Source organism: Aquarana catesbeiana, linkage group LG06 (assembly GCF_042186555.1).
Source record: "Aquarana catesbeiana isolate 2022-GZ linkage group LG06, ASM4218655v1, whole genome shotgun sequence".
Taxonomy (NCBI): Eukaryota; Metazoa; Chordata; class Amphibia; order Anura; family Ranidae; genus Aquarana; species Aquarana catesbeiana.
Window position 1 is genome coordinate 84,288,427 of NC_133329.1, and position 27,690 is coordinate 84,316,116.

The window sequence follows — 27,690 nt, forward strand, 5'->3', positions numbered from 1 at the left end:
ACATTTTAAAAATATATATTAATACATTTATTCGCATTACATATAAAACCAGCTCTTAGATTCCCCTTAAGTGGTGTCATTTAACTTAACAAATAGTCACAAGTATCTTCTTGATACACCCTTAACGGGATGACCTCGTTAACAAGCTGAGCTGTAAACCAGTAAAGAGAAATCAGCCAACAAGTGTCTACAAGGACTGCAAGACCTGCGGATTATTCGTCAGTCCTGTTATCTGAACAATGATAGGACCCTGTATTGCAGTAGGTGAACTGTATCATTTAAAATGTACTTTTTCTTATTCTAATTAAGCACTGAGCAGTATAATGTCTTTTAAATTGAAATTGTTACTACTTAGAGAAGAGATATGAATATTTGAATTGCTGGCTTTTTCACAAAGTTAGAAACATCATTTTTGTTATGTTTTCCCCTGCTGGGGTCTCATAGTTGTACGATTAACCTTGTGGCTAGGGATGAATTTTGGGTTTTTAACTACCATGGGTTGGAAGTCAATCCTGCGAGTTCAATATTCTCTGACGAGGATTTTTTTTTTTAAACCTTCATGCAATGCATGGCCTTTGAATCATCACCAGCAGGCTCAGAAGAGCCAGTAAGGGGGCTTTTGGATAAGATAGTCCCTACATTATAAAGGGGAGGGGGCACAGAGCAGTCATAGGGGGAAATTTACTAAAACTGGAGTAGTCAGAATCTAGTGCAGCTGTGCATGGTAGCTAATCAGCTTCTAACTTTAGTTGTTCAATTAAGCTTTGACCATGAAACCTGGAAGCTGATTGGTTTTTATGCAGAGCTGCACCAGATTTTGCACGCTCTAGTCTTAGTAAATAACTCCCATAGTGTTAGTGAATTGGAAGCTGTTGAAGAGAAAGCATAGGGAAAGCTGACAAACTACATAGGGAGATCTTAAGCCAGCTATGTACTGTATGACCTATCTTTATAGAGTTGTGCTAATAGGCAAAAAACAAAAACGAAAAAAAGAATGTCCTCAAGTGATGCGATAATAAATCTTATTCCCAAATGACGTGATGATACTCCTGATGTGCATCTCCACCATCTAACACCCTAAAGAGTGATCTGTGCATCAGTGCCACCACTAAAGGCTGAATTATCCACTTACCAGCTCCTGCGGACCTCTCGTTACAGGAGGTCATTTGCACTTGTGGCTATAACCCAGGCAAGACCTTTGCCAGTTCCCAGAACTCACCTGCCCTTAGCGTACTCCTTAATTTGGTACGATTATCACAGGATTCACCAAAAGCATAAAAAAGCTCCACATGGTGTAAGATCCTTAAAACTTTATTCACATATAAAAATTATTGCACCTACAACAATGTTGAAGAAAGTTCACCTTAAGTTTGGTGCACCAGCTGGCACACATCCAAACAACCCATTCTTCCAGGACTCAAGGGTAATGTTGACATCAGCGCGTCACTCCTCCATACGTGTTTTGTCATACGTTGAAGCCGCCTAGGGGCGACCTCCTGTAACGAGAGTAATGTGATGATAAATCTTATTCCCAAATGATGTGATGATACTCCTGATGTGCATCTCCACCATCCAACACCTTAAAGAGTGATCTGTGCGTCAGTGCCACCACCAAAGACTGAAATATCCGCTTACCAGCTCCTCTGGACCTTTCGTTACAAGAGGTCTCCCCTGGATGGCGTCAACATATGACAAAACAGGTATGGAGGAGTTACGTACATCTGATTCAAAAACCATTCTGTGATGTGATAAAACAAACGTGCTCTCAATTATAAAACAAATGAAGTGTCCACATTGAAATTGCGGTGCTCAAAAAAGTCCAAGTCCCAAAAAAGGCCACACTTGAAACAGATAAATTATGCTCCAAAAATGATTCTTCAACCACCAATCACCTCTGGGTCCAGTGGTCGCTCACCTTCTACCCAGGAGATGTTTTCTGGTTGCTCCAAACACATCTAGGAAGGTAGAGGCAGCGATAAATTAAAGTTTTTCTCTTCTATTGCCCTCCATACAAGACAGTGTCTGTCATGGATTCAAAATTCACAAGGAATACTATCGACATATTGGTATCCTAATCTCATCAGGAAGGAGAATTTGATCTCTATAACCTGAGACCCAACCTCTCTGGTAAGCAGGGTGTATTTATTTGTGGAAAGCACCTGCTGGAGCACTTTTTTTCTTGGATTTCACATATCACTTACCACAGATTGAACACAGATTTTTGGACTTTTTGTGGACTGAATTTGTTTTATTAATATTTTTCTTGATTTAATATCTTTCTTGCTTGAATTTAACACAGATTTTTTTTATTTTTATAATCATGAATGGTAAGTTGGTTGCGCTCTTATACCTTTATATACAGATGTTTTAGTCGGGTATTCAGGCTTTTATAAGCAGCAGCACCAAACACATTATTAATTGCTTGTTTTGTTTTTTTTTCACCTCATATATTTTTTTTCTTTTTTGCACCATTGGGGTAAGCGCGGAATAATTTAATTTGTAGGCAACTTCTACACTGACCTAAAAGGTCAGCAAATGCAATTTCTATTATCAGCCTTACGGATTCACCATGCGGCTATTTTCACCACCTTCATGCGTGTTGTCCCCTTTAAGGGGCTTGCCAGAGTTAACTCCACGTCACATAATTGCTCAAATATATAGAGGGAATAGCGCAGGGCTTTTTTTCAGCTGGAACTTGGTGAACTCAGTTCCATCACCTCCAGCTCAGGCCCTCTGCTCCCTGCACACCCTACTATCACTCTGTGGCAGCCAAGCTGTCACCTGGAATCACAGAAGCCGGACTTCTGTGTTTACAAGTGACAGTTTGGCTCCCTCAGATCTCCTAAGTGGCTCCCACTGACTGCAGGATGGGGAGAAGGGGGATACAGGTGCCCAGGGTGTGTGCAGGGCATGGTTGAGTTCCTGCACATATTATCTGAGAAAAAAAGCCCTGGAATAGCACAATATGTAAACTTAAAACACTTTATTAAAATACCCTCTATGCACTCACATTAATACATCTTGAGTAATGCATGTAATATAAAAGCCGTCAGTAATTGCTTCCTCACCACCTTCCAAGAGACACCAGAAATGACATCACAGGCCCCGCCCAACACGTTGCATTAATGGTCACGTGACTTCCTCAGGGTAGGGAGCCTAGTGACGAACGCAAGGACTGACTGTTTATCTGTAGCCATGATGACAAATGATTCCTTGCAACAGAATACAAAACATAAAATAGCTACTGCTGACTTATACTATTACAAACAATTCAAAGTTAATGAGTTTAATTAAAAAATTGTACATACAATATATATAGGACTTTGAATGAGGCCTGTCATTGCAAATGATGATAATGAGATATATAGATGTATGAAAATTGTAAAATTTATGGTCAAAATCTTAATAATCATACCAAACTCTTAAAGAGACATTTGTATCGAATAAATTGGTAGTCAAAATGACTTACACTTAAAATAAAATACTCATAGCATACAATACAATTGATCGATTAACATGATTGGTATATAGAGTACAAAACAAGTGATACAACTCATCACATGAACATGACTGGTAAATCCATAAATGACTCATACATCAAATGAATAAAATGATATAATGCATGAAAGAATACATAATGAAACCAGGCATGGCTTGGCATCTTTTGATACTCGATGCGTTTTGTGATATTTCAGCCACCTTTCAGTAGTGTGATGAAGGAGTCTACTGTAGAAATGGGTACATGGATATTGATTGTTATATAGTGCCCTCTAAAGGAAAAAATTCTCAAAAAATGGCAACATGTCAATTACTTACAACTCAGCCTTTGGGCTGGGCCCAGCAAGTCATTTTGACTACCAATTTATTCGATACAAATGTCTCTTTAAGAGTTGGGTATGATTATTAAGATTGTGACAATACATTTTACAATTTCCATACATCTATATATCTCATTATCATCATTTGCAATGACAGGCCTCATTCAAAGTCCCACTTTTCCCTTCCTTTTTTGCAACCTATATCAGGGATGGAGGCCTGCCATTGGGTTGCGCCAGGTCTCACTTTATTTCAATTGTCATACAATATATATATAATCAAATATAAAAAATGCAGAACAGTGGAATAATTACTTGTTCGTTTCCTTTTTTTCTCAGCATGCCACTGTATTGTTTGAAAGAAAAAAAACTAAATGCAGAAACAATGTGTACCCAAACTACCTCACATTATATTGCTCACATTCACCACGCTCCCCTATCCCACATTAAAAATAAAAGTTGGGCATACACAAGTTAGGCCTTTTACCCCTGATTAAAACTGTCCTGCTGCTGGTCAATTTTACACTGCTATATTTTCTGAAGTATCCTAATGCTTGTAATAAAACCTCTGTGTTTTTTTCTCTAGCAAATTTGGGCTTTGCTATTTAAAACTGTGCTGCTGCATGCCAGTTTGGCCAGAATCCTAATTCTTGCAATAAAGCACTTACCTGCTCTCTTTTTTCTCAAAATGTATATTTCAGCCAATTCTCTCTCTTTAACCACCACTTTAAGCCCCGGAAGAATTTACCCCCTTCCTGACCAGGCCATTTTTTGCGATACGGCACTGTGACATTTTAACTGACAATTGCGCGGTCGTGTGACACTGTACCTAAACAAAATGTACATCCTTTTTTTCCCCACAAATAGAGCTTTCTTTTGGTGGTATTTGATCACCTCTGCGGTTTTTATTTTTTGCACTATAAACAAAAAAAGAGCGACAATTTTGAAAAAAACACAAATATAATTTACATTTTGCTATAATAAGTATCCCATTTTTTTTTTTAAATGTTTCCTCAGTTTAGGCCGATATGTATTCTTCTACATATTTTTACTAAAAAATTTGCAATAAGTCTATATTGATTGGTTTGCGCAAAAGTTATAGCGTCTACAAAAAGGGGATAGATTTATGGCATTTTTATTATTATTTTTATTTTTACTAGAAATGACGGCAATCAGTGATTTTTATCAGGACTGCGATATTGCGGCGGACAAATCGGACACTTTTGACACATTTTTTTGGGACCAGCGACATTTATACAGTGATCAGTGCTATAAAAATGCACTGATTACTGTATAAATGTCACTGGCAGGGAAGGGGTTAACACCAGGGGGCGACCAAGGGGTTAACTGTGTTCCCTAGGTGTGTTCCAGCTGTGGGGGGGGGATGGGACTGACTAGGGGAGGAGAAAGATCGGTGTTCATACTTAGTATGAACACATGATGATCTGTCTCCTCTCCCCTGACAGAACCAGGATTTGTGTGTTTACACACACAGATCCCGGTTCTTGCTCTGTCACGAGCGATCGCAGGTGCCCGGCGGTCATCGCTCCTGCAGGGCATTCGCATTGACTCTGGGGATACGCTTTGGGCGCGCCGCCGGAGGCGTCTTAAAGAGCCGACGTACAGCTACTACGGCTCACACACGGGAGCCAACCTGCCGCAGTATAACTGCGGCGGCTGGTCCGGAAGCGGTTAAAGGGTCCTGCTGCTGAACATCATTATTCCAGCAAAGAATGACTTGTGAAGCAGCATGCAGGCAGGTGCAGTCTACTTTCTTCACTGCAGGTGGTGCTCTCCCACAGCGGCACTGTAGTTGGAGAAGAAAGTCAGGAGGAACAGGATTCTTCTATGGTTTCCTGGGTCATTGGGAAAGCTATCCCATTGGATGCTGCCACCCCATTTGACTCTGGTAGCCATCTTGGGTCAGGAAGAGCCTTTTTAAGGCCCTGGCTCCCAGGTTTGGTGCGCATTTGGGAGTTAGTAGAGTAGGGACAGGTATCCTACCTAATAGGGCCAGAACTAGCAGCAGGAAAAGGTTCCTGACAAGAAGGAAAATCTTAGGCCTCACAACTTCTCTGGATACCTGCCTGTTTGGCCAGGCTGCATTCTTTTGCTCTCTACAGGCACTGACAATTCGGCTCCATCCTACTCTATACCCAGAAAAAAAAAAATTCAGGTAGTTTAAAAAGGCATGCGTCCATTCTTTGAAACTGGAGGAGAAGCGTTTAAATCTTAAACTGCATAGAGGGTTCTTTACTGTCAGAGCAGAAAGGATGTGGAACTCCCTTCCACAAGCAGTGGTGGCAGTGTTGATAATTCCAAAAAAAACTATTAGATGGGTATCTGAACAAGTGCAATATACAGGGATATGGGAATGATTATTGTGATAAACTCAGGCACCCCACACAGGTTGAACTGGATGGACTGGTGTCTTTGTTCAACCTTACCAACTATGTAACTTTGTACAGGTTAATAGAGTTTCAAAATTGCAGAGCATCAATGTTGCATCACTATGCAGTATATATAAAAACATCAAAAACCTAAATTACATCAGTAAATTACAACAGTAATCAGTGAGATTAGTTGCATCAAACATGAATTATCCAATGATTTAATTTAACACTGTAATATGGGTCAATAATCCTCCAATAACAAAAGTTCACCAATGTATACACTAAGTATACATTGAAATTTATTCTTTACCAGATGCTATTATCAGACAGAGATTAAGGAGACTGGACTGGGGAACATGGGGCATTTGTTCTGCCTTTCCCCATGGTTCAATTATATTATGAAATGTTTGACTGGTGGATTTTAGTGGAATGATTTTACCATTCAAACATCGATCAGAATGGGACCTGCAGGACATATATAGATACCTGCCTCCTGGTCAGACCCATAACCACAGCGCAGGATAGGGGGGAGTCTTCCAGTACCAACTTCCTTTGCGGCTCTAAGATGTCATGTGACCACGTGTCGAGATTCGTAAAGTACCAAATACTGGTAGATGTGAAAATTTTTGCCACACTAAACCAGCCTTTCTCAATCGTTTTACCCCAAAGAAACCCTAGGTCTCCAGGTCTCAAGGAACTACTGCTAAAAATGAATACATTGGTGGCCAGTGGAATGAGTGTCCCTTCTATTGGTGGTCAGTGGGAAAAACGGCCTTATATTGGTGGTCAGTGGAAAGATTGCCCGCAAAGCAGTTAAAAAGATCATTAGTGTCATGCAGCTGGCTCTACCAAGAGGCTAGGATCCAAAATGATACAGGCACCATAGACTGGAGGTCAGTCACAGCTCAAGGAAACCCTAGAAAACACTGGAGGAACCCTAGCTGAGAATGGCTGCACTAAACCATGCCCTTTAAGAACAATGCTCTCTGTGGTTTCATCCTCTGTGTTCTGTGTCACTAGAAAGACACACCACCTACAGTATGTTCATGTTCTTCAATAGCTTGGCCCTTCATTGATTTTGGTATGTCCTACAGCAGCTGTGGTGTTCCTGATGGCTGGGTGGCTTTCATGTGGTCCAGCAACCATGAAGGAAGGATGATTCCTGCCTCCATGAATTCAAAGAGGAATGAACAGGTAATGAATTACATTATAATTGAGTCTCATACTTATTTAATGCCAGTGGTCTACCTCTTTATCTCATTTAATTACTGTATCCACCTTCTTTCTTCTCAGGCTTCTTCCCCTGCCTCCCAGTCTTTTCTCTCCCTCTCTATTTTTCTTCCATCTTCTCTCCTTTCTCTTCATCTCTAGATCTCTCCCTCCTTTCTCTCTTTCTTTTTTTTATCTCCCTATTCATTTTTTTAGAGTGCCTTGACTGGTTCACTTGACCTTCATTTGGAGGCTGACACTGAAGACTCCCTAGCATAGGTGTGCGCAGCCTCTTGCATTAGGGTGTGCACCCCAAAGCTCAAATACATATGCATGTGTATATGTACTGATGGTGTCAGTAGGGCAGTGGACAGTGTAATTTTGTTTATTTTATTTTTTTAAAAATTATTTTCTTTTGTAACATTTTTTTTTGGGGATGAAACATCAGTGGTCTAAACAGGGGGGAATATGCACCACACAAGGCGATTAGGGTGTGCCCAGGCACACCTGGCACACCCTGTGCGCACGCCTATGCTCCCTAGCCTGCCTTTGAACTAACACTGTTTCTAGATAAGAGTGTCCTTACCATGAGATCAGAGCTTCCACTCTCAGGACAAGTTCTCTTTGGCTACTAAAAATAATGCCCATTGCCTTCTGTTTGTCTTCCAGGAGACAACTTATCTGCGAAACATGAAGCTGTCTCTCAAATCGTTCATGATAGTGGCAGCAGTAACTGCCATAATCTTCTTGGGGTTCAGTCTGAAAAAAGTGCAGGTACTATACACCAAGTTCATGTGTGCATTAAATATTAAAGGGTATGTAAAGTGAAAGGTGTTTTTTTGATTTTTGTTTTTTATTGGGAAAGGGACAGGGAGAGAGGAGCAACAGGAATTTGGTGGAAATCTCCCAAAGTAATGGGAATTCCTCTCTTGGACATTGAAGATTTCCCTTTACCTCTTGTTCTGGGGACAACCCCCCACTTTCATTCTTAAAGTGGTTGTAAAGGCAGAAGGTTTTTTATCTTAATGTATTCTATACATTAAGATAAAAAGCCTTCTGTGTGCAGCAGCCCCGCTAATACTTACCTGAGATCCCTCTCTGTCCAGCGATGTCCACGAGTGTCTTAGCCATCCGAGATTCTCCCTCCTGATTAGCTTAGACACAGCAGTGGTTCCATTGGCTGCGGCTGCTGTCAATCAAAGTCAGCTAACCAATCAGGGGAGAGAGGGGACGGGGCCAGGTCGGGGTTTCGTGTCTGAATGGACACAAGGAACTGTGTCTTGGCTCAGGTGCCCCCCCAGCAAGCTGCTTGCTGTTGGGGCACTAAACAGGAGGGAGGGGCCAGGAGCAGCGAAGTCCAGAGATGAGGAGGATCAGGGCTGCTCTGTGCAAATCTACTGCAACAGAGCAGGTAAGTATAACATGTTTGTTATTTTTATAGGAAAAAAACAAGACTTTACAACCACTTAAAGGGCTAAGGTCACCAGGACCAAAAGGGTAAACTCCCCCAATGAAGGCAAAGACATCAATAAAAGCCTGATAGAGAGTCTAACCCCTCTCCACTTCCAAAATAAATTAAAAAAAAAGTTTTACCTAAAGATACACTTTAATTACTTTCAGTCCAGGTCTTCTCTGGCACATTTAACAATCAGTGTTTTTTGCTAGAAAATTACTTAGAATCCCCAAACATGACATATTTTTTTTAAACCAGAGGCCCTAGAGAATAAATTTGTGGGTTTTACAAATTTTTTTATGCCACGTGGTATTTGTGCCGCGATTTTTCAAACGCAATTTTTGGGGGAAAAAATACACTTTTTTGAATTTTAATGCAAAAAAACACAATACATAACCAAATTGTTTGTAAAATATAAAAGATGAAGTTAAGCCAGGTAAATAGATACCAGACATGTCACGTTTTAAATTGTCTGTGCAACGGCACCAGGACAACAAACAACATAACTTTTATTATCCATAGACCTGTAAAAGCCTTTAATGGTTGCCACTTTAGATTTACAGAGGAAGTCTAGTGCTAGAATTACTGCCCATGATCTGACATTCGTGGTGATACCTCGCATGTGTGGGACGATTGCTCTTTGCATGCGTGCAGGACCAAAGCACCCGTTCGCCTTTGCATGCAAAAACAGGACGGGGGCACTTTCTTTTTTCTTTTTTTATTATTACGTTTTTTTATATTATTATTTTTACACTGTTGCTTTAATTTTTTTGATCACTTTTATTGCTGCCACAAGGAATGTAAACATCCTTGTGAAAGCAATAGACATGTGACCGGTACTTTTTATGGAGAAATATGGGGTCAATAAGACCCCAAATCCCTCCTCTGCACTTAAAAGCATTAAAAAAAACACCAAGACCAGCGTTTCTGAATGCTTTCGATTTTCAAATCTGCTGATGGTTACTTCTGGGTTACTATTATAAACAGACGATCAAAGCTGATCCCAGCTTTGTTTGTCTGCCCAGCCAGCCGGCGGGCGCGCTGGCTGGTTGCTCGGGTCCCCTAGTGGGACAGGAGAGCTTGAGAGATTGGCAGAAGGCGGCGGGAGGGGGGAGGGGGGACGTCAGCTCCCACTGCTTGTAATAGCAATTGCTATTACAAAAAAGCCAACCGCTGGCTGTAAAAAAACGGTACAAGGATGATACCTGCAGCTGTAGGCATCATCCCAGTATAACCACCGAAAGTCCAGCGACATATGGGTACCTCGCTGGACGGGAAGTGGTTAATATATCATAATTAAAACTTTTTGGAATGAGAAAAAAATATCTCTGCTGCCTAGAGTCAGATTCCAGTCTTAAGCTTGGTGGCCACACACTAATAGAATTTCACGTGAACATTCGTACGAACATTCCTCTGAAAATTCTCACAGTACATTCGAATGTTGCTCGAAAGCACTTCAAAAATTTTGCTTGCTTTTTACACTTGATTTTGAAATGAATGTAATTTCCCAAACGGAAAACCACATTCACTGCTAGAAATGTGTTATACCCCGTACACACGGTCGGACTTTGTTCGGACATTCCGACAACAAAATCCTAGGATTTTTTCCGACGGATGTTGGCTCAAACTTGCCTTGTATACACACGGTCACACAAAGTTGTCGGAAAATCCGATCATTCTGAACACGGTGACATAAAACACGTACGTCGGGACTATAAACGGGGCAGTGGCCAGTAGCTTTCATCTCTTTATTTATTCTGAGCATGCGTAGCACTTTGTCTGTCGGATTTGTGTACACACAATCGGAATTTCCGACAATGGATTTTGTTGTTGGAAAATTTTATATCCTGCTGTCAAACTTTGTGTGTCGGAAAATCCGATGGAAAATGTGTGATGGAGCCTACACACGGTCGGAATTTCCGACAACAAGGTCCTATCACACATTTTCCGTCGGAAAATCCGACCGTGTGTACGGGGCATTAGTGTGGAAATTTCCATCCTGCCCTTTTGATTTTTTTTTTTTCATCATTGTGGTTGAAACTATTGTCAATTTGACCCTCCTAAAGATCTGAATATTAAAAAAACTGCCCTAAAAAAGTTTTCAAAACAAAATTCTTCTAGTGTATGGCCAGCTTTAAAGTGGTTGTAAACCCTAATGTTGCGTACACACGATCGGACTTTCCATCAGAGTAGACACTGACGGTCTTTCCGACGGAGTTCAGCTGAAACGGACTTGCCTACACACGATCACACCAAAGTCCGTTTGTTTAGAACGCAATGACATACGACGGGACTAGAAAAAGGAAGTTCAATAGCCAGTAGCCAATAGCTGCCCTTGCGTCGTTTTTGGTCGAACGGTTTTCCCGATAGGAACTGAGTCCGTCGGAAAGATTTGAAACACGTTCTATTTCTAGGTCCGTCAGAATTTTAGAAAGAAAAAGTCCGATGAAGCCCACACACGATCGGAATGTCTGACGGAATGTCTGACGGAATGATTCCGTCGGACCTTTTCTGCCGGAAAGTCCGGTCGTGTGTGTACGCGGCATTATGCCCTGTACACACGACCGGTTTTGCCGTCGGAATAAACTCTGAAGGTTTTTCCGAGTTCCGACGGAATTCTGCTCAAGCTGTCTTGCATACACACGGCCACACCAAATTCCGACCATCCAGAACGCGGTGACGTACAACTCGTACGATAGGCCTAGAAAACGGAAGTTCAATAGCCAGTAACCAGTAGCTTCCATCTTGTACTTGCTTCAGAGCATGAGTCGTTTTTGGTGCGTCGGAACAGCATACAGACGAGCGGTTTTTCCGATAGTAATTTGTTCCGTCTGAAATATATAGAACATGTTCTCTATCTAAGTACGTCTGAATTTTTGACGGAAAAAGTCCGATGGGGCATACACACAATCGGAATATACGATGAAAAGCTCCCATCGGACTCTTTCTGTTGGAAATTCCACTCGTGTGTACGCGGCATTACAATCCACTTTTTGCTACAGGTAGGCCTATAATAAGGCTTACCTGTAGCTACCCCGGATATCTCCTAAATTTGAACAGTTTAGGAGATATCCCCCGTATTTTGCATGTGCCTACGTCATCGGCACATGTGCACTGAAGCAAACGGCACGCTTCAGTGAGTGTGCCGTTACCGGCGGCTCCCGCGCGCATGCACAGGAATGACGTCATCGCTGCTCCAGCCAATCACAGCGCCGGAGCCTCGATACCCGGAAGTAACTCTGGGGAGAAATGTCGCCGGCCGGTGCTGTGTACGGGCACATCAGCCGGGGCTTCGATCTCAGGCGAGTATTACATAATGAGCTAGTATGCTATGCATACTAGCTCATTATGCCTTTGTCTTGCAGGTCTTTTTTTTTTTTTTTTTTTCATGTGGGTTTACAACCACTTTAAGCTTTACTGGCTTAGCACAGGGTTACAAGGAAAACTATTTACGGTATCCAGATGTCTAAAAGTGGGAGTGTTTCTAGAGATAAGGTGTAATAACACCATCAACAAGATTATAAAACTAGCCTGGTCAAAGGTCTGGGTGAAGGAATAGGCAGGAGTGACGTACACACTTTTTTTCCTTTTGGATAGAGTGTGGAAGAGTTATAACTTCTGTCAGGCTTTTCTTGCTTTCTGTGTCTCACAAGTGAGATTTACTCTCTCTATTTGTCCTGGTGATCACATTGTACAGTTATCACAAGAAAAGGAAAAGAGGAGAAACGCTATATTACCAAAAGTATTGGGACACCTGCCTTTACACGAACATGAACTTTAATGGCATCCCAGTCTTAGTCCGTAGGGTTCAATATTGAGTTGGCCCACCCTTTGCAGCTATAACAGCTTCAACTCTTCTGGGAAGGCTGTCCACAAGGTTTAGGAGTGTGTCTATGGGAATGTTTGATCATTCTTCCAGAAACGCATTTGTGATGTCAGGCAATGAAGTTGGACGAAAAGTCCTGGCCGTTAGTCTCCGCTCTAGTTCATCCCAAAAATGTTCTTTTAAATTGAGGTCAGGACTCTGTGCAGGTCAGTCAAATTTCTCCACCTCAAACTCGCTCATCCATGTCTTTATGGACCTTGCTTTGTGCACTGGTCCAAATCATTTGGTGGAGGGGGGATTATGATGTGGGGTTGTTTTTCAGGGGTTGGGCTTGGCCCCTTAGTTCCAGTGAAGGGAACTCTTAAGGCGTCAGCATACCAAGACATTTTGGACAATTTCATGCTCCCAACTTTGTGGGAACAGTTTGGGGATGGCCCCTTCATGTTCCAACATGACTGCGCACCAGTGCACAAAGCAAGGTCCATAAGGACATGGATGAGCGAGTTTGGGGTGGAGGAATTTGACTGGCCAGCACAGAGTCCTGACCTCAACCTGATAGAACACTTTTGGGATGAATTAGAGTGGAGACAGCGAGCCAGGCCTTCTTGTCCACATCAGTGCCTGACCTCACAAATGCACTTCTGGAAGAATGGTCAAACATTTCCATAGACACACTCCTAAACCTTGTGGACAGCCTTCCCAGAAGAGTTGAAGCTGTTATAGCTGTAAAGGGTGGGCCAACTCAATATTGAACCCTACAGACTAAGACTGGGATGCCATTAACGTTCATGTGTGTGTAAGAGCAGGTGTTCCAATACTTTTGACAATATAGTGTATCTGCCTAAGAGGGATCTATGGAGAGTTTTACTCTCATCTCCTCTCCCAGTCGCAATTCTGGATTTTTCCATCACTTATGCTGCGTACACACGAGCGGACTTTTCGACCGGACTGGTCCGACGGTCTATCCGACGGACTTTTCTAACGATCGGACTTGCCTAAACGCGATTACACCAAGGTCCGACGGATTCGTACGTGATGACGTACGACCGGACTAAAATAAGGAAGTTGATAGCCAGTAGCCAATAGCTGCCCGAGCGGATTTTTCGACCGCACTCGAGTCCGTCGGAAAGATTTGAAACATGTTTTATTTCTAGGTCCGTCGGACTTTTGGGGAAAAAAAAGTCCGCTGGAGCCCACACACGATCGAATTGTCCGACGGAGTCCGGTCCGCCGGACCACGTCTGCCGGAAAGTCCGCTCATGTGTACGCGGCATAAGGGGCATATTTATAAAGGAGAGAATTTGGCATTTACCAAACATTCATTGTAGTTGAATCTTCCAGGTGTATGTTTGGTGACACATTCACTGCTTTATAAATCTGCCCCCTGGGGTCAAGTTATACATGTTTGCACCCACGATTCGCAAAACTGTCTTTCGAGAATGAATTAGGAAAATGAGTGTAAATCCTGAGTGAAAGTTGTGTGAATCGGGGGGGGGGGGGGGGGGGGGGGGGGACACTATCTAGATATATGCCAGCATATGGGACAATCATCTACAGCCACATCCCAAGAATTCATAGGAAAAAGAAGAATATTTACATAATTACAAATACATACATAATCAAATTATGAATCAAAGCAAAATGAGCGTACTCACCATTGTTTTGATCCATAATTTGTATGTATGTATGTATAGGGTGATTAAAACAAGGACAAATAGATTTAAAGAGAGCTTCTTTCCCTAGGGCTGTTAAGGCTATCAATGCAGGAATGAAAAGAAAGAGGTTACATAGTTTTATTTTATTGTCTTGTTTAGTTTTTTTTTTTGTTTTTTTTTTAATATGAGGGCACTTTTTATACTTTTATAATATGGGGATACTTTTATATATTTATATATATTACACACTTTTTGGTATAATTAAATCCTATGTGGTAAATGCATGGTTGAAAAAATGTGTGGAGTAGAAATGTAATTTCAATGTGATTTGTTTTACAATGACAAAAAATCTTATCTTATCTTATCTTATCTTATCTTATTTGTAATGATAAAAATATGGAATAACACCCCTTTTGGCACGATTATTTGCCATATAGCTCCTGAAGTTCCCTAAGGAAGCAAATATACTCTGCGAAACTCAATGGAACAGAATATCTGGAACTACTCTGTGAATTTCAATTGTTAAGCTGCTCAACGTGATTGGATGTATTTTTTAGCATTGCAATCTTTTTAAATAGTTGAATTGAATGGTCACCTTCCCCCAAAAGTTGTTTTCATCTTTGTTATAATAAAGTTGTTTTTTTACCTTCAGAAAATATTTGATTGATGTGTTACATTCACTGACAACTCCACAGCCATTGAAGTCCTTTATTAACCACTTACAGTCCTTTATTAACCACTTACAGTCATGAAGATTTACTCCTTAATGACCAGGCCATTTTTTGCAATACTGCAGTGCAACACTGTAGCCTCCCTGGCGGTATTCCCGAGTGTGGCTTGGGGTTAAAATTCAGTACCATTAGCGGTAACCCCGAGCCACACTCGGGATTACATTGCAGGATCCTGGGGCGGCGTTACTTACCTTGTCCCCGGGATCCTGCGATGTCCCCCGCAGTGTCCGAGGGCTCCGTCCTCCTCCGAAGCCTCTCCGTGCCAGGCTCCGTTCCCTGCGAGCGGCGCGACGCACGGGGGCGGAGCCTGGCGGCAAATTCAAAAAACTGTCAAAACCATAACACATACAGTACTGTAATCTTACAGATTACAGTACTGTATGAAATGATTTCACATCCCTTTTGTCCCCAGTGCTCTGGCCCATGCCCTGCATGCAGTTTTACATGATATACACTGTTCTTTCTGCCTGGAAACTGGAGATTGTCCATAGCAACCAAAAAGTGTCCCTTTACGTCAAAAGTGGCTTTAGACCAGCTAGAAAACAGCGATAGTAAATTAGAACACTTGCAGAATTGAGCGATAGTGAATTGTGGGGAAATTTATTTTATTACTATTTTTAAAAATTTTTTTTAATTATTTATTTTTATTTATTATATTATAATTTATGTTTTTGTGTTTCAAACTTTATCATACCCGGGATATCTACTAGACTCTGGTTTGGACAGATTTAAGTGTGTTATTGTTAAGATTTACAGACCTACAATATAAAACGCCAAATTTCCATGCAAAATAATGGTACCGCTTTCAGCACCTAAAATCCGAAATAATCATACTGCCAGGGAGGTTAACTGACGATTGCACAGTTGTGCAACCCTGCACCCAAACAGAATTGATGTCCTTTTTTTTCTCCCCACAAATAGAGCTTTCTTTTGGTGGTATTTGATCACCTCTCCAGTTTTTATTTTTGTGTTATAAACCAAAAATTTCGATAATTTTGAAAAAAAAACACAATATTTTTTTACTTTTTGCTATAATAAATATCCCAAAAAAAAAAAATCTTCATCAGTTTAGGCCAATATGTATTCTTTTTTGGTAAAAAAATTGCAATAAATATATATTGATTGGTTTGCGCAAAAGTTATAGGGTCTACAAAATAGGGGATAGATTTATGGCATTTTTATTATTTATTTTATTTTTAACTAGCAATGGCAGTGATCTGCAATTTTTAGCGGGATTGCAACATTGCGGCGGACAGATCGGACACTTTCACACTTTTTTTGGACCATTGACATTTATACAGCGATCGGAGCTAAAAATAGCCACTGATTACTGTATACAGTACATGTAGATTATTGGAGGCTTCACCTCCTTCCTATTTTAAGACACAGGCTGGAGGGGTGTGACACAGCCTGTGACTGGAAGAGATCCACCCACACCAAGTTATTGCCAAAAAATAAAGATTTCCTGTCAAATATATTTTTGAATGCCAATTTAAAACAGTTCATGAATATTATTTATTGTCAGAAACCATGAACCAGACTGAGACAGAAGTACAGTTAAATCACACTTGTTTATTAATAAAAAATAAAAAGGTAAATAGAGTAAGCATTGTCAAAGCATAGCCAGAGTCCAGTAACCGGATCGGGTAGTCATCCAAGCCAGAGTTCAGTAACCAGATCGGGTAATCAGCCAGGCCAGAAGTCAGGGATCCAAGTAGAGGAACAGCAAGCAGGATAAGGAGCCAGAAGAGATGTCAGCAAAGCCAGTCTTTAAACAGGAACGCAGGAGATGGTTTCTTGTGATGTGACCAAGGCGAAGGCAGGAATGAAGTGAGCTGGAGATCTTTAACCACTTCCCGCCCGGCCCATAACAGATGATGGCCGGGTGGTGGTTCAGTTATCCTGACTGGGCGTCATATGACATCCAGCAGGATAACATGCCGCCGCGTGCCCGCGGGGGCGCGCATCACAGCGATCAGTGGAGCGATGTGTCAGTCTGGCACACCGCTACACCGATCTTGGTAAAGAGCCTCCGGCGGAGGCTCTTTACCATGTGATCAGCCGTGTCCAATCACGGCTGATCACAATGTCAATAGGAAGAGCCGTTGATCGGCTTTTCCTCACTCGCGTCTGAAAGACGCGAGTAGAGGAGAGCTGATCGGCGGCTCTCCTGACAGGGGGGGTCTGCGCTGATTGTTTATCAGCGCAGCCCCCCCTCAGATAACCACACTGGACCACCAGTAATCGCCACTAGGACCACCAGGGAAGGGGGCAACATGTGAATGGCCAGGTATGTACCCCATGGCCATCCACCTGTGCCCAATGTGCCCAGTCAGTGCCCAATCTGTGCCAATCAGTGACCACAAATGGGCACTGATTGGCACCATTATATAGCAGTGATGCCCAGCAATGCCACCCTTAGAGGCATCAGTGCCATCAATCAGTGTCACCAGTGACACCCATTAGTGTCCATCGGTGCCACCTGTCAGTGCCCATCCGTGCCCATCAGTGCCCACCTATCAGTGCCCATCAGTGCCCATCCGTGCCACCTATCAGTGCCACCCATAAGTACCCATCAGTGCCACTCCTAAGTACCCATCAATGCCACCTACGAATGCCCATCAGTGCCACCTATCAGTGCCCATCCATGCCACCTATCAGTGCCCATCAGTGCCACCTATCAGTGCCCATTATCAGTGCCCGTCAGTGCCACCTCATCTGTGCCACCTCATTGGTGCCACCTCATCGGTGCCCATCAGTGCCGCCGTATCAGTGCCCGTCATTGAAGAAGAAAACATACTTATTTACAAAAATTTTGAACAGAAACAAAGAAAAACTTGTTTTTTTTCAAAATTTTCGTCTTTTTTTATTTGTTGCGCAAAAAATAAAAAACGCAGAGGTGATCAAATACCACCAAAAGAAAGCTCCATTTGTGGGAACAAAATGATAAAAAAATTGTTTGAGTACAATGTAGCATGACCGCGCAAATTTCATTCAAATTGCGACAGAGCTGAAAGCTGAAAATTGGTCTGGGCGGGAAGGTGCCTGGTATTGAATTGGTTAAGTAGGCGGGACTGACGAGCAGATCCACAACAGCTGGTTAACTGTGGAGAGAGATGAGAGCTGGCAATTAGCCAACAGCTGAGCGGCCAGCTCAGAGAAGGAAGGGCTGAGCCAGCCATGACATTTATACATTTTTACTCTGTATTCCAATAGCTGTTTTTTTCATTTTAAACATGTGACCAGCAGCAGAGGACTAGAAGCTCCTCCTGCTAATGTTTCCCTGCAGACAGGCTGGGGAAGAGCTGGGTCATGTGACAAAGTTTTCACCCAAGATTCACACAACTTTCACTCAAGATTTACACTAAATTTCCTTATTCAATCTTGGATGACAGTTTTGCAAATCTTGGGTGCAAACATGTATAAATGTACCCCAGGGGGCAGATTTATAAAGCAGTGAATGTGTCACTATACATACACCTGGACGATTCAACTACAATGAATGCTTGATAAACACCAGATTCTCTGATTTATAAAAATTGTTTTTTTGGGGGGGGTTTCCTATGTTAGCGCGGTGATTTTTTTGCTTGTTGTGATTTATAAAAATGCCCCCAAGTGGTGGAAAATCCAAAATTGTGACTGGAAGCTAGGGATTTTGCAACTGTGGTGGCAACTGTGCACATGCTCTGTTTTCAGTGAGTTTCTGTGCTGAGAATGTTCTCCCTATCAGATCTGAGCAGCAAATGTGAATATAGAGTCACACATATGGGTGTATACACAGTGGTAAATGACAGCACACTCCTTCCCTCTTCCTTCATGCCCACTAAGAAGCTAAACACAATGGGGGTGGGATATTACACGTAGATTAATGGAGGCTTCACCTCCCTCTTATTCTAAGACACAGGCTGAAGGAGTGTGACACAGCCTGTGACTGGCAGAAATCCACGTGCACCATGTTATTGGCAAAAAATAATACAGATTTAATTTCAAATATATATTTGTACGACAATTTAAAACCGTTAATTGATATTATTTATTTATTTTCACTCTGTATTCAAAAGGCCTTTTTTTTTTTTCAATATGTGACCAGCAGGAGGGGACTAGAAGCTCCTCCTGCTTATGTTTTCCTGCAGACAGGCTGTGACAAAGTTTTCACCCAAAGTAAAAAGAACTGGAGGGGAACCCCTCTACCAATTAACCACTTGCCGACCAGCCGCCATCTTTATATGGCGGTAGGTCGGCACGTTCCCGCAAATCACTGTAGGTGTACATCAGCTCCTTTAAGGAGCCGTAGCAGGCACGTGCATATGGCGGGGGACCCGATGCGCGTGGCCGGCGACCGCAATGTCCGCCGGCCACCCATGATCACGGGAACGAGAGCCAGCGGCCGCGATGTCCGCCGGCCACCCACGATCACGGGAACGAGAGCCAGAATGGGGATCTGTCAATGTGAACAGACAGATACCTGTTCTTACAGGGGAGGAGAGAGAGATCTGCTGTTCCTAGTGATCAGGAACAGCGATCTCTCTCCTCCTCAGTCAGCTCAGTCCCCATTCAGTTAGAAACACCTCCCAGGGAACACATTTAACCCCTTGATCGCCACTTAGTGTTAACCCCTTCACTGCCAGTGATATTTACAGTAATATCCCGCCCCCATTGTGTTTAGCTGGTTCATAGGCATGAAGGAGAAGGGAGGGAGTGGGTTCTCATTTACCACTGTCTATGCACCCACATATGTGACTCTATAGCCACATGGGCTGCTCAGATATGATAGGGAGAACATTCTCAACATAGAAACTCACTGAAAACTGACCATATGCAGAGTTGCCACTACAGCTGCAAAATCCCTAGCTTCCAGTTACAATTTTGGATTTTTCCATCACTTGAGGGCATATTTATAAAGCAGAGAGTCTGGCATTTACCAAACATTCACAGTAGTTGAATCTTATAGGTGTGTGTCTGGTGAGTGACACATTCACTGCTTTATAAATCTGCCCCTTGGGGTCAGATTAAACATGTTTGCAGCTAAGATTCCCAAAACTGTCATACGAAATTGAATTAGGAAAAATAGTGTAAATCTTGATTGAAAGTTGGGTGAAAACTTTGATAAAGCTCCTCTTTTGTATCCCAGTGGCAACATTTCTTTACCCTTGTTCTCAGCTCCGCCCACCTGCTGTAATACCATAAGGGAGCCTCTGTAGATTTTATTTTTTGCATTTAAGGGAGTAAAATAGGAAAAGTGAGACTGATAGCCAGTGGGTGAGGGACTAACCCTTCAAAGAACAAGTTATAGATGAAGCATGCCTTGTTGTTTAATGCAAAACTATGGTTTAAAAACAATTTACATATGTTTCAGGTCCCTAAAATTAACATGCTCCAGTTATGTAACTACCAACCACAAAAAGACTGTAGCGTTACACAGTCCATCCCTGCACCAATGGAAACTGATGAAAATGATGGAATTGAAGACGTTTTCAATAAAATTGACACACTCATTCCCAAGGTGACCATCGATGACATGCAAAAGGCAACCAGCGCGGAGGAGACCAAAGTGACTGTTGTTAACCGAAAAGACGATTACTGTGTGGAAGACCCACTGCTCGTGAGGGTTGATGCATACGATTATTCTGGAGCACCAAAAACATATGGTGGCGATTATTTAAGAGCCAGAATATACTCACCTGCTACAAACAGCAGTGCTAGCGGCAGTATACAAGATTATAATAATGGGACATATTTAGTAAAATTCACTTTATTTTGGGAGGGCACTGTGAACATATCTATAGTCCTAATGCACCCAAGTGAGGCCGTCTCTGCCTTATGGCGTGGCAGGAATCAAGGCTTTGACAATATTAAGTACACTGGAAATTTCACAAGTGCTACGAGCTATGCCAACAGCGAATGTGGGTTCTATCTTGACACCCAGCAGGAAGTCTGCGCCTATATCGATAAAAGAGATAAGGAGGCTTTTTTTTGTGCTAAGCCTAAAAATTATCCTTGTGAAGCCCTGACCCATATGAATTCCGTCAACCGAGATCATTCCTATCTTACAGAGGTTGAGCAGCTTCTTCTTAACAGGTAATGCACACAAGTGGACAGCCTACTGTTCGGAAACGGTGTACCGTGTCACCCAATTTGCCATGGGTTCCTGGTTGAAGCCAAGCAAAAACGATTTCTGTGAAAAGATAACATTTTTCAAGTTTGTATGATAGTCTGTGTCCGTAGTGGAGAGATTTACACTCACTTCCTGTCCTGGTGAGCTCACAAAAAGCAAAGGGATATCTGCTTATTTGGGACCCAGACAGCAGTAAAGATCCAAAGGAGGATCTAATCCTTCCTTTATAGATGCCCATTTTCCCAGATTTGCTGAGACAGTTTTGCATCTTTGTTTTCAGTCCAATGCTGTGTCCTGGGCCATATCCTTAGATCACAACATCAGCCTCAACAGTGCCCTCTACCTTGCAATGTCACACAGTGTGTGGAAATGCCCACCATGCTGGTGGGTGGGAGTTTATTGGCTAAGACAACAATTTGTGTGAATAGGAGGGTAAGCTTTAGTGGATGACAATGCTCCAGTTATAAAAAAGGTAACTTTTGATTTGGGCAGAACTATCAGGGATGGACTAGACAGGGGCAGCGTATGCCTCTGTAATAGTTGGGGGCTACAGCCAATGTATACTGTCTTTTATCACCTCTTTTTCTTTCTGTTAAAAATTATTTTGAAAGCCTCTAAACGTCCATGTTGTACCCGTGTTTCCTGCAGAGAGTTAACAGGGATATATATGTCTATGGAGATTCTCTGAATATACTGGCTACATGTGATTACTTCCTCCATGTCACCTTGAAAAAGGCATTAATGTCCCATCAATTCTAAAAATATACCTATATATGAGCCAGTATATCAACCTCCACCAGCTCTCTCAATACTCAAATATCTACTGTAATCTCTGATGAGATAATAGAGTGAAGGTGATAATAAAAGTGCCCAAAACTCAACATGTTTTGCTTTTTAAAAAGGCTTCATCAGGGATAGTGGTGTGCTGACATGTGTCTAGTGCAAAAAACACCTGTATAATGTCAATTTTTATATAAAGGCCATTTTAGATGTGATTTACCTTGCCATGAAGAAACCCTACTTTTCGCCACACCCACTTTTTTGGATATGCCTCTGGCGGGAGCTGTATTTTTCTTCTTTCTTCCACAAGGTGTCTGTTCTATTTTTGTATGTAAGTATGGAAAAGCACCTATTGTAGCAGCTAAAATTAAGTTATAAATTTTGATTGATGTAGCGATGGCCCCGTGGGGTATCTGCGTGTTTCTACATCCACACATTTCACCCTGCTGGTCAGACATCCATTTTGGCACACTTTCCCAGACAATGAATAGTCTCTTGCTTGTTTTTGTTGTTGTTATTAGGGGATTAAACTTGGATGGGGAAAAGGGACATGGGATGCCCGGATAATGAATACTTCTAAGTAGAATAAAAGTAGTTGAGTCTAGATCTGACAGTCTCTTCCTCTGCACATCTCCTCCAGCACACTACTTGAGATCACTTGCTTCACTTCACTGTCCAAATCTAGATTCCTGTCACCATTAGCATATGGCTAGGCCTCACTCTGAATAAGTCCTAACGTTTTCCTGATAGCTCATTACAGGCAGAGGTTTTCAGTCCCCTTTGTTGTAGCAACCATTTTAGATGAGAAGAATAAATGTTCTAACTGACACTTGGTGGACTACTGATCCCAGCACGCCCAATGCAAATCCTGCCAGCCCTCCTGGCTGCAGCAACTTGACTTCACAACAACCTAACAGTCTCTCCCTCTGGCTTCATGTCCAACTCCTGGCATGTGTCTTCCAGAGCTTTCCACTGTGCATTTCACTCACCGACCCCGGCATGGATCCCTCCTGAATGACTTGCCTGGCAGTGCTCCCAACTGTCCTCTTTCCTGCTCCTGTTCCAGGACACCTCTCAATGACCGTGTAGAGAGAGGCTCCCTCCCAGACCCCGAGCTCCAGGCCTGAGGCCACCCCCCCCCAGAAAGGGGGTTCTCTCAGACCACGACAGTCTAACACTCCATCATTCAGTTCATCCAACTCCTCCCACAGCAGGCTGACCATGGGTATATATAGGAGGCCTGATCACTGCAAATCCTAGTTGGGGATTGGTCAGGGCTCCCACATACACCCCATGTCACTCCAGCTCTCTGCCCTGTCTCTTTTCCAGAACCTTCTGAAAACCAAAGGAGGCGCCCAAGAGCTGAAGTACATGTCAATCACCTGCTGCTACACTAAACCACTCCCCTGCCCCCAGATCAAAACAAACAGGCCTAGCTCACAGCATAGGCCTGTCTAAATTTACCTGTGCTGACAGTACAAAAACAAACCCACTACTCTAGCACCTACCTACCTAAGGTAGAGGGTGCTACACTGATAAGACAATATAGTGGATTTGGTTAGTCCTCTTGTCTTGCAGCAGCACTCTGACCCTGCTTTCAGTTCCCACTAAGAACACTTTCAACATGAGGTTCATAGGTTCCTCCTGTTTGGGAGGCTTTGCCCAGCTGCTCCAGTTTCCTCCCACAAGGAACTTGACTGGCCTGCACAGAGTTCTGACCTCAACCTGATCACCTTTGGGATGAATTAGAGTGGAGACTGCAAGCCAGGCCTTCTCACCCAATATCAATGCTTGACCTCACAAATATGCTTCTGGAAGAATGGTCAAACATTCCCATAGACACACTCCTAAACCTTGTGGACAGCCTTCCCAGAAGAGTTGAAGCTGTTATAGCTGCAAAGGGTGGGCCAACTCAATATTGAACCCTACGGACTAAGACTAGGATACCATTAAAGTTCATGTGCGTGTAAAGGCAGGCGTCCCAATACTTTTGGCAATATGGTCTATATGTGTACATGTGGCAAGAAGAGGTTTTAATTATAATTAAACTGAATTTGTTAGTAAACTATTGTTATTTTTTAGGTCAAACATTGGGTTGGAAGTTTCAAAGCCTTTAAAACCCATTAAAGTTGCCAGCTGTGGCAGTAAGTTTCCATTTACTGAATTCAGTTCATCAAAATGAAAATGTGTTTTTAGCTTGAAAAAGGTAACATTTATCCAACAACAATTTAGAGGTGGCTTTTGTAATACTTCCTGCTTCCTATCAAAATGATATCTTTATGGAGCTGTTTTTTCACAGGGGGACAGTCATGCTGGAAAAAAAGGGCCATCTCTAAACTGTAACCACAAGGTTGTTTAAAATGGCCTTGTATGCTATATCATTAATACTGCTATCCCCTGGAAATACATGAACTCAATAATTTGGAGGGGTGTCAACATACTTTTGTTCACCTTGTGCATAATAAGAACAAATATGTAATTATAGTCCCTGAATGAGAGTCCCTGACTGAACTCTCTAATGTGCTTGTCCATTAAATCTACACAGCTAATGGGACATATACTTGACCTTCATATAATCTATTTCTAAAATGAAATCTCAGAATGCTGCATGTAACTTTCCTTGTGATTTTTTTTCCTGGAGTTCTGCTTGTATCTGGTAGCCCGGGCTCTGCAAACCCATTGTAGATACCAGTGTTCCAGCCCGTAATAACAAATAATATGTCAGATTTAAGGTTTCACAAGCAGTGCCTAATTTGTATTTTTCAATTTAGGAAAACAGAAGGAACCCACTGATAAGTGTAGAGCAGGATCCTATTATCCCATCCCAAGTGGATATTTCTCATACAATGTGTGGAAGCCCATCCACTGTAAGATGACACAATTCAATGACAATGATAAGCTGAAAGACTTTCTCAAGGGCAAAAAACTGTTCCTCATGGGGGATTCTACAGTTCGCCAATATATAAGACACTTTGCAGAGAATATTAAAAGTAAGTATAGAGGAGTCTTCATTTCTTTAGGTTTTTCTTCAATCCCTCTCCCTTCCTTTCTCATTTCTTCAGATTTCCATCCTTTCTTATGATCCTCCACTCAGGAAGCAAAAAATGAAAACCTTTGCTGCATTCAACATACTTTATATTACACTGTACAGTGAATATTAAAAGTAATTTTAGAGAGATATTCTTTCATTCATTCCTTTAGATCTTTCTTCCTTACCAGAGATCTTCTTTACTTTTTTCTTTCTTTATCTCTCCACCTCTTATATATGTTTTGAGTTTTTTTTGTTTTCCTACATTACTTCTTACACACTTTTCTTCCTTCCTTCCTTGAGATGTTCCTTCCTTCTTTCCACCACTTGGAAACTTAAAAATCCTGCAGTATTCAACATATTTAAAAAGGATCAGTCCTGGAGAGGTTGTGTCCATTACCAACTTAGCATGCCTTGTTTTACACTGTGTTTCTGTGTGGAAGCAACTGTCTTGGTAGAGTCAGTTTTTTGCATCTTTATCTCAGGGCTACCACCCAGTGACTGTTGATCTGATGAATTTTTTAAGAACTAGAATAAATAAAGCAAAGGCAGGAAGATATTTGCAATGCAGGTCCTCAGGTACAGCTTTCTCTCCAGCAAGGAGAATAGTGAAAAGCACAGTGGTGGCACGACCAAATCTCACGGGACTAGCAGCCAGAGGCAGTAGTGCCTTACATCAGGGGTCTCTAAACTATGGCCCTCCAGTTGTACAGGAACTACAATTCCCATCATTCCTAGTCATGTCTGTGAATGTCAGAGTTTTACAATGCCTCATGGAACAAGTAGTTCCGGAACAGCTGGAGGGCCGTAGTTTGGAGATCCCTGCCTTACATGATCCCACAATGCAAGTATAAAGCTATATGAATCAAAGCACAGAAGGTGCACTGCAAATTTTAGGAGGCATTCAAAGCAAAAGGTAAACTTTTCAGGGTATCATTTTTATTTCCAGATGTTGCCTATTAGATAGGAATCGCCACGCTTTATGTTCAGGTCCATTCTCTGTGGAGAAAATTAAAAGTAAGCATTCAACGCTTTTCCTTCCTTCCTTCCCTTAAGAGGAACATTTTCAAAACACCTGGAGTCTTATTAAGCATAATTGTTTTGTTTTTTTTTCTTTAAGTTGTGGATTACTTCAATCACACAGAAGATGAGATGCAGTCCTGGCAAAAGACTCTTTTGGCCATTAACCTCGAAAAGTTTATTTATGTCCAGTGGAAGAAACACACTTTTCCATTTGTTAGCAAAACCTTCTACTCCATCAAAGAAGATGCCTATATGGCACGCCAAATTGACCAGATTGGCGGAGGAGAAAACACTATCATCATTCTTACTTTAGGTCAGCATTTCAGGCCTTTCCCCTTTCGAACTTTCATCAGGTCGGCTATCAATGTCCGGAGAGCGATAGAGCGGCTCTTTATCCGCAGTCCACGCACCAGAGTGATTATAAAGGAGGAAAATGCCCGTGACATGGACATAGACATGGAACGCTTCAGTGACTTCCACGGCCATGTCCAATATCTTGCACTCCGGGAGATTTTTCAAGGGTTGAACGTTGGGTTTGTCGATGGCTTGGACATGAGTATTGCCTATGCATGCAATGTTATCCATCCTCCCTTGAAAGTTCTAGAGAACCTTATCAGCATGTCCTTTACACAAGCTTCATAAAATTGAGCAGAAGATATTAGATAAAGACTTTGGATAGGGAATTATTAATAATCGAAGAAGGAATATTAATAGTAAATATCATCACCACCACTATTTTCAGACCACTTTGCCTAGTGGCTGTGGGGGCTACAGTCCAAGTTGGCCAAATCCAAGGATTTTCTTTCCATAGCAAAGGACTCGAGTTCTTCTTGGTAAATTCCAGATCAGCTGGGAAACAAGTGAACTTAAAGTTTAGTAAAACATGGGAGCAGCAAAGCATATCGTTCACCTTTAAAGTCAAACCAATATCTTGACACAATCTCAACTTAGAGGGTGTGGTTGAAAGTGAACTTCCACATGTAGGGAACATACAGCATAGCATGCAGAAAGAGGTAGAGCGTACAGCATGGCAAAAGAAATGAGGTGGTGCAGAACTGGGAATATATAGTACGGCATACGGGCAGCACAAATTGGGAAAGCAAAGCATTGTATACAAAATAAGTCTTTGGAGAAAAGGAAACGTACACCATGGCACACAGGATGAGTACTAACGGACTATATACAGCAGCAAAGAATCACGCATTGTTTTTATGTGGTTTTATGTAGATGACTTAATAAATTTATTATACTCTTTTAATTTTGTGTTCATTAATTGGCACCTCAAAAGTCCTACTTGGCTTGGTTTCGTTAGTCTAACATTTGGGATGCAGTGCCCGTGATATCTTCCTCCAAACCAAAAATATATTGTATAGAATAAGAAGGTTCAGAAAAAGGAATGTATAGCATATTTTATAAAAAAATATGCTTTGTGAAGTAGGGAACGTACAGCATGGCATACAACATGATGTGTTGTGGAATAAAGAATGTACAGCAGGGCATTTGGAATGAGGCTTGGATGCACAAGGAAAATATAAGATGGCATACAGAATGAGGGGGGGGGGGGGGGGGACAGAACAGGGAATGTAGAGCATATCATACAGAATGAGGTACTGCGACAAAGGGAGTGTATAGTAGAGAAAGTAACTGAAACATACCTTAAAA

At 42.0% G+C, this 27,690-nt stretch overlaps 1 protein-coding gene across 2 annotated transcripts; it reads left to right on the top strand.

The window, feature by feature from the left end:
• The first annotated feature begins 141 nt into the window (after positions 1-141).
• On the top strand, positions 142-27,286 carry LOC141148694 (NXPE family member 1-like). 2 transcript variants are annotated; one of them, XM_073636341.1, is made up of 7 exons: positions 142-260; positions 7,303-7,402; positions 8,087-8,191; positions 20,439-21,160; positions 24,060-24,121; positions 24,749-24,967; positions 26,126-27,286. In XM_073636341.1, exons 2-7 carry the CDS (start codon positions 7,337-7,339, stop codon positions 26,668-26,670), a joined length of 1,719 nt encoding a protein of 572 aa, XP_073492442.1. In that variant the 5' UTR covers positions 142-260; positions 7,303-7,336; the 3' UTR covers positions 26,671-27,286. The 2 variants fall into 2 exon arrangements, with proteins under 2 accessions (XP_073492442.1, XP_073492443.1); XM_073636342.1 differs by having other exon boundaries at positions 156-260; positions 7,306-7,402.
• The last annotated feature ends 404 nt before the right edge of the window (positions 27,287-27,690 follow it).